Source organism: Camelina sativa, chromosome 11 (genome assembly GCF_000633955.1).
Source record: "Camelina sativa cultivar DH55 chromosome 11, Cs, whole genome shotgun sequence".
Taxonomy (NCBI): Eukaryota; Viridiplantae; Streptophyta; class Magnoliopsida; order Brassicales; family Brassicaceae; genus Camelina; species Camelina sativa.
The window spans coordinates 31018523-31026694 of record NC_025695.1 but is presented as its reverse complement, the minus strand read 5'-3'; the positions used below and the strand labels follow the sequence as shown (position 1 = coordinate 31026694).

Genomic DNA, 8172 nt, shown 5'->3' with positions numbered 1-8172 from the left:
CTAATATGTTAATATATTTTAGACAGTTAATATATTTTCTAAATCGAATATTAACTATATATTCTTATCCCAAACAAAAAAGTAGTAGAGTAAAATGTTAACTAAAAATAAAATAGTTAATGTAAAGCTATTTTAATTGTAAAAATAAAATATATTTTTACAATATTAGAAAAGAACCCTTTTTTACAAATGGGTAGTTAACATTATTTTTACTCTATCTCACTAATAAAAATTTAAATTGTATGAGATAAAATATATTTAATATCTGTAGCCAAATTATTTTAATTCAAGATAAATATATTATTTTAGATTTCATTAATTATTTTAATTAGTATGATAGTCTAATATTTAAACCACAGTTATGAGATAGAAAATCATATATGAGACGAGACATACCACTTTCTCTTACTATTTTTTGTCCCAAACTAGACATATTCCCTTTTAAAAAAAAAAAGTAGTTGCCTTTACAGATAACAAAACAAATAGTTGCATTTACTGAGGTTATATTTTCAAAAAGAAAATTAAAATAAAATAAAATAATTTTAGAAAACAACCCCGCACGTACGTGCGGGTCTGAATCTAGTTTATATTAATTATAGAACATTATATATATGGATATTTAAAATATTTTAATTGTGTTTGGTTATAAGTATAATAGAGAAAGTTAACTAAACTTGTTTGGATATGAATATAAGCATTAAATAGTATTCAATGTAAAAACTTTCCAAAAAATATTTTTGAGCAAAAACTGCTGCAAAAATACTACTATATATATTATTGTCATCATCAACTTTCCATATATAATAACATTTCCAATCTTTTCTTGTCCAAAATAGTATTCGATTATTCTCACCATCACATAATAAAAATGTCTGATAGATTACTCTTGTGCATCATTATGTTACTTGCACAAAAATAACAATCCGCTTAGGTGCCCTAACAGTGAAAGGAACTATAGTCTCAAGCTTTGGCAAGTTTGATAATTGTTGTTGTTGTCTCTGATTAGATACACAATGAGCCATTATTGTACAATGTAAAGTTTATGTCCACACTTTTACTCTATATAATCTCTAAAGAGATTTTTTTGGTACTCTTTATATATACACGAAAGAGACATAATTGGGTTCACCCCTCTTCATTCACCCCCTTACAAAATAAGGAAATAAAATCTGTATACATTATTATAAATTTAGAAACTTAAACTGCTGCTTTATAAACCCAAACCGATATATAATTTTGTTCTAATTGTAAAATCTAAACCTTAACCATCTCATTTGTAAACCCAAACAGACATATATTTTCGTTCTAATTGTAAAATCTAAACCCTAACCATCTCATTTATAAATCCAAACCGACGTATAATTTCCCTAATTGTATGTAAAATCTAAAACCTAACCATCTCATTTGTAACCAAAATCGACATATAATTTTGTTCTAATTGTAAAATCTAAACCCTAATCATCTCATTTGTAAACCCAAACCGACATATAATTTCGTTCTAATTGTAAAATCTAAACCCTAACCATCTCATTTGTAAACCCAAACCGACATATATTTTTGTTCAAATTGTAAAATCTAAACCCTAACCATCTCATTTGTAAACCCAAACCGACATATATTTTTGTTCTAACTATGAAATCTAAACCCTAACCACATTATTTCTAAACCGAATCCGACATATAATTTCGTTTTAATTATAAAATCTAAACCCTAATTCTCATATATAAACCCAAACCGATATACAAACTCGTTTAATTGTAAAATCTAAACCAAGCTAATATTTAACTTTCTTTAAATAAAATATACAGAATTTGTTTCTTTAATTTGTTTTGCTTTTTAATTTATTTATAATTTTTTTTTAAATAAAATATTAGATTGAACATTTTGATTGGTTGAACCTAAGTATTTTTCTACACGAAATTGCCATGAAGATTTTTCTTCCAGTATTGTTTAGAACAATACTTATGTTCACCCCTAGGGGTGAACCTCTCCATTCACCTCCTTGTAAAATAAGAAAACAAAATCTGTATACATTATTATAAAATTAAAAACTTAAACCACTCTTTTATAAACCCAAACCGACATATATTTCATTCTAATTGTAAAATCTAAACCCTAACCATCTCATTTGTAAACCCAAACCGACATATAATTTCGTTCTAATTATAAAATCTAAACCCTAACCACCTCATTTGTAAACCCAAACCGACATATAATTTCGTTTTAATTATAAAATCTAAACCCTAAAAAAATTATTTGTAAGCCTAAACCGACATATAATTTCGTTTTGATTGTAAAATCTAAACCCTAACCATCTCATTTGTAAACCCAAACCGACATATAATTTTGTTCTAATTGTAAAATCTAAACCAAGCCAATATTTAATTTTCCTTAATTAAAAGTATACATAATTTGTTTTCTTAATTGGTTTTGTTTGTTAATTTAATTTTAAAATAAAATAATGTATAGAAGATTTTGATTGGTTGAAAAGGAGGAAGTGAACCTAATTATTTTTCTATTGTTTATTTAAAATCTGTTGAACTTGGCGTCTAAGATATAGTAATTTTTTTTTGGTATGAAATTATATGCTGTTTTCTTAGTATTTGTCATGCCTAATTTATATGCTTGAACTTGGTGTCCAAACTTTTGTATTTCCTTAATAATGTTCTTTAATGTCAGCTTGGTGTTCAAGGTTATCTTTGCAGACAGTATTCGGCTGAGATGTAAATTGTACAAGAACTAAACCACAATAGTTTAGAAGATTTAGCAAAATGTCTCAACTTCTCAACCGCCTTGTGAAGCCTCTTGTCTTCAAAAATGCCATCGTAAGCTTTTCAGTACTTTCTATTAATTACTGTATACTAATAGTTCAAATTTATAGATATAATTAATCAGATCAATGTTGTTAATTACATGTGGCAGAGACACAACACAACAACAAGAAGATGGTTCGGTGGTACTGGTCTATGCCAGTCTACCCGTATATGTTACTTGACTACATCCTTACACTCGCATATTCTGTCAACGAATCTCCAGATGGCCGCATAGCCATACAGGATTGGTATTATAAAAAACACATTGTGATTAAGGACAAAGAGCTCTTCGAGGGAGTCCATTTGGATTATGCATTTACACCGTAACATACTTCCTCAAAGAACATAGGATCAAAAATATACAGATTTGGGGAGTTTTTTCTCGATGTGTAGTAGTGAATTTTGTCCAAAATGTAAAGAATTGAATCGAAGCCAAACAAAAACTGAACTAAAGCTTGTATTTGTCTAGAACTCATCAGAGTTTATTCAATTGAATAAATCAGAATCAGCAATCAGATTACAAATCCTGGAAAGAAAAAACACAGACAATTCAATTTCAACTCTCTCTTGACCTAATTTCGCATAGAGATTTTGTCCTTAACTTTGCATCATCAACAACATTTCCAATCTCTCTTGTATATCGTCCTGAACATTCTCTTCTTCTCATCATCACAGATTCAAAAGTCTCAATACCAATAGACAAAGTCAAATCAATAACCTATGATACTCTTGTGCAACACCTGTACAAAATCATTGAGAGTGCAAGAGGAAGAAAGATTACAATCCGCTTCGGCGCCCTAACAGAAAGACTATCAACGCAACATCCTTCTTCGAAAATCGTCTCAAGCTTTGGCAAGTTTGAGAATTGTTGTTGTTGTTTCTGGTGAGATGCAATAAGCCTTGGTGCTACCTCTCCCCATGTTTGAACAAACCTCATTTCCTTGGCCATTTTTTTTTCTTTCACCCAGTTCTCTTTTCGCCGACAACAATCCGATGCAGCAGAAGGAAAAACACGGGTTTAGTTTGAGAAAGAAAAAAATGGATCTTTTACGAGTGAGGAGGGCAGAGGAAGATTGAAAGATGCTTTTGACTTGATGAATGAAAGATCTTTCAATGGGAGAACTTAGAGGTGCATATGATGTGGAGAATACAAATGGGAGAGGCTATATAGAGAGACTTCAGGTGGTGCAAATATGGAAAATTGAGAAGAAAATAAATGTAAGGTTTGCAGAGCGCCACTGATGCATTCTCTATAATGCTTTTCTTAGATTTGCTAAACTTAGAGGCTCTAAAAACAGATATACCCAATTAAACCCATCACATTAGAGGTTTAAGAGTAAAAGAAGGGTCAAACAATTATCTTTTCATTTAATCTTTAGAACCCGAACACAAGGATCATAGAGAGAACGGAGGAACCTTCTCTCAGTTTTCTAGAACTATAGGCTCACAGATAGGTTACGTACTCCTTTTATCTAGATGATCATATATATAGTGACAAATTACAGCTCTTGAGTAGGTAGGAATATATATGAACCTGGAATCGGAATCTGTCAGAGTAAGAATGTAAGAGCTTCTCAACTTGAAAGGCTTTTCTTGTTCCAAGAATTATCCCCATAAGGCCTGAGATTGAGAATGATGTATATAAGCAATTGAACAAAAGAAAGGGTTTATGCCAATGTATCCTTTTTTTACCTCGGATTTTTCAAATGGAGCAGCATGAAGATGATGGATATGACTATGGAAGAAGAACCAACGACAATATAGGTGATGCCGAGGAAATCATTTCTTCCTCCTAACCAATTTGATGTGGATAGAATAAGCTTCTTCTGCCCACTAAAGCTGTAAGTGTTGTAATTGTTCATCAAATTTACTTCAACAACGTTTCCAGGTTCCAAGTCCTCTTCAATTCTTCCATATAACTTCCGGAAGCTTAGCAACGCAGCTGCTCGCATCCACACGATAAAGTCCTCTTGGTCACTTAGCTGCAGATTAAACAGCATTGCCTAAGCTAAACTATATGATTAAGATTTTTATGGTAATAGAATTAAGTGGTTAAAGAATGCATACTGGAATTTTCGGATCTAACTTTGCTCCACCAATCAAAGTTCCATTCTGGAAATTGAGAGGATACACATTCTTTCCAAACTTGTGCTCACGGTCACTTTTCCACGAAATGTTATTCCGGCTCACCTTCAGTTTCGTTCTTTCACGAGCAAACGCAAATGTATCATTGAACATACTCCAAGCCATCAAACCACAAGGAACAATCGGGAGGCCATTAGCTGACTCCTCGGGTTCACAAGAACTTGTGTGGCTATACTCAAGTCCATGTAACAGTTGCTGATCACTTCTACTCTTTACATACCTGCAAAAAAAATCAACGGCCACAAAATGTTGGACTTTCTCATCACCAAATTTAATAAGTAAATCAACAAGGGATCTAGCTAATTTACCGACGGTGGTTTTGATAGTAGTTATCGAGCTGGTAGTAGATAAAAATTGGAGCTTTCATATACTTTTGTACCTATAATTGTTGATACAAAATAAATGATACTGAGGAGTAGAAAAACGCACCAATATGCAACAATGAAGAGACTGTTAAGATTTCTACTGGTTGGGGGAATCAATGGAGCAGAAAAGAAATTTACCTTCAAGTAACGCGTACAATTCTTTGGGATAGATGAATCAGTTATATACAACAATTTATTGGTTTTATATTCTTCAGGAATGCAATCAACATCATACCGGTCTATAATTTCAATAGCCTGCCATTGAAAGGATTCAAAACCCCAAACACAATAGAAAGACAAGTTTCAATACCATTTCATTCGATTAAAGGAGACTTACATCACGAGAAGCACGAAGAGTAATGAGACCAATGGGAATGAAAACAAAACCCATCAGTAGAAACACTGTTATAACCTGCACAGACATGTAAAATGTAAAGTTCCAAGAACCAAAATAAAAAGCTTAGCTTTTTTTCAGGTCACAAAGATTCATGTTACTACTACTAACCGACGTTGGTGTTAAGACTGGCTTACAAGCTGGGAGTTTCTGCTGCTTAAACTGATACAGAGCTGCCAAATCGAAAAATGTTACATTAGTCTAATAAAACAATTGCAACAAATCGATACCAAATCACATCAAATTCTTGCCCTAGATTAAACACGTAAGAACTATATAAAACTAAAGACTTTGATTGAAACTTCGAAATCCTTAAAGAGAGAAGAAGAAAGTTTTATGATTTTACCTTTAGATCGTCTGGATCGTAAGGAGGAGGATTGATCAGAAGCACGATTCATCGAAGTGCTCGACCCTTCCACTTCCATCATTATTATCCCCACTGTCTTCACTACTTCAGCAATACATCGGGAAGACGATATTAATTCTCTTTCGCGGCGGGGGAGGGGACAAAAACTCCGGTGGATCGATAAATCGCGTTGGTCTCTTCCTCTCTCTCTCTCTCTTTTGCTCTCTCTCTCTCTGGGTAAATTCTCCTGATCTAGATTTTTGTTTTTGAATTTGTAAATTAAAATCTTTTTTTTTTTCTTGAACAAAATTGAAAGGAGAAAAAAATATACAACCAGAAATTTTTTTAGAAACTGAGGACTGAATTTGAAAAGTTTTATAATATGGAATAAACTAAAATATTAGGTCATTATGATGCTAATATGTTTTTTATTTATTTAAAATGGATCAATTGTAATATAAAGAGAAAATTGGGGAAAATATGTAATAAGCGAAATTGTAGGGACTATTTATGATATTAAAAAAAAGTAATATTGTAAACAGCTGCAAAAAGGGTGAATAAGCTATTCCTAGTTCCTACATCAAAATATTTCACAAATGTTTAATAGACAGAAATATTAATGAAAAAGAATAAAACCAAAATATAATAAAAAGTGAAGAACCGCTTCTTCTTGTTTTTGGCCTTTCATTTGAATTTTATATTTCATGGACCAAAAAGAAAAAAAAATCCAAAGCACAAAGGCCTATAAACCTTGGGGACTTTTTAAAGTGTAAAGCAGCTTAATTCCTTAGGAGGTAACACTAGAGTTTGACTGAAGAGCACCATAAAAAAAAAAAAAAAAAGACATTATGAGTGTTGCGTCTCAAGCAATGTGTTGAGCCAAAGCAAGAATCTTGAGATGTTTCTTCTTGCGAAGCTCATGCGGAACAGGACCAAACACTCTAGTACCAATCGGCTGGCGATCGGTTTTGGTCTTCTTGTCTTTACTGTCGACAAGAACAACAGCGTTATCATCAAACCTAACTTCGCTTCCATCAACACGACCTCTCTGCATCGCAGCACGCACAACCACACCGTAAACAACCGCTCCTTTCTTCACTTTACCGTTTGGCATAGCTTCTTGCACCGAAGCAACTATGGTATCGCCAAGTCGAGCTCCCTTTTTCCCCTTTAGAGCTTGAATACACTTCACTTTCTTAGCACCCGAATTGTCCACTACTTTGAGAACTGTTCCCATTTGAATGAATGTCCTGCGCTGTTGCTGCTGCTTCCACCAAAAACAAAGAAGCTTTTAAGACATTTCAAATATCCATTTTGATCCTACTTATCCGCACCGATTCAATCCAAGCAAGAATCGACATAAATAAAACACTTGTAGTATCCGTTCAAATCAACAAATACTAAAACTTGAAGACGTATATATATATATATAAGAAATTGGTTTCTGACCTGAGAGAGGATAGTTTCATTCATCATTCCATTAAAAGAAGTATTCATCAAACCACCATTGTTAAGACCTCTAAGCAACGAGCGTCCTCCTGCTCATGATTTGGAAAATTTTATAACTTGGTAAAGATCTGACTTTTAGCCAAACCCATCATCTATCAACAGTCTAAAAAATTGAATCTTCATAACAAAACCGAGAATCTATGGTTATAAGAAACAAGGATGAGATCGAAGTAGGAGGAATAAGGTTGTTTCAATTACCTCGGGATAATCTGGAAGCGAGAGCTGCCGCCATTTCTGCAATTGAAAATTTTCGATCTTACTATATGCCAATCGACAAAATTAAAATAGAAACAAAAGGGATTATATATATATATATATATAGAGAGAGAGAGAGAGATGGAATTGGTTATTGAAACTTACGTGTTGTTGTTAATAGAGAAGAAAAAGAACAGATTCGTTGCAGCAAGTGACGACTGATCGAGCGAGCGAGGGCGGAGGAGGGGAGGATATGGTGTATCAGGAAAGGTTTAAGCGTGGCACCATATAGTAAATACAAGGTTTTAGTTAGGGGTATCATAGTAATTGTCATATGAGTTTTCTACTTTTGGCCCAAACAAATGAATGTTGGGCTTCAAAAACGTATAGTTTATTTTAGGAAAC

The 8172-nt window shown here is 32.8% G+C and overlaps 2 protein-coding genes across 7 annotated transcripts in view; both read right to left on the bottom strand.

Moving 5' to 3' along the window:
• On the bottom strand, window positions 3252-6332 carry LOC104724772 (putative ALA-interacting subunit 2). 2 transcript variants are annotated; one of them, XM_010443320.1, is made up of 9 exons: window positions 6064-6332; window positions 5829-5890; window positions 5661-5735; window positions 5462-5578; window positions 5267-5337; window positions 4881-5178; window positions 4506-4795; window positions 4348-4433; window positions 3252-3785 (listed from the first exon to the last, which is right to left on the bottom strand). In XM_010443320.1, the coding sequence occupies exons 1-8, from the start codon at window positions 6143-6145 to the stop codon at window positions 4388-4390; spliced, it is 1041 nt and encodes a 346-aa protein (XP_010441622.1). In that variant the 5' UTR covers window positions 6146-6332; the 3' UTR covers window positions 3252-3785; window positions 4348-4387. The 2 variants fall into 2 exon arrangements, with proteins under 2 accessions (XP_010441622.1, XP_010441621.1); XM_010443319.1 differs by having other exon boundaries at window positions 3252-4433.
• The window catches only part of LOC104724771 (50S ribosomal protein HLP, mitochondrial), a 2152-nt gene continuing 760 nt past the window's right edge, over window positions 6781-8172 (bottom strand). For 2 of the 5 annotated variants that reach the window (XM_019232222.1, XM_010443315.2), the window contains exon 4: window positions 6781-7327. In XM_019232222.1, coding sequence (XP_019087767.1) covers window positions 6926-7327 — 402 coding nt within the window. In that variant the 3' untranslated portion in view covers window positions 6781-6925. Of the gene's footprint in view, window positions 7328-7512; window positions 7602-7770; window positions 7807-7932; window positions 8048-8172 lie in introns of those variants that run through there. The other 3 variants (XM_010443318.2, XM_010443317.2, XM_010443316.2) reach the window with 3 other exon arrangements.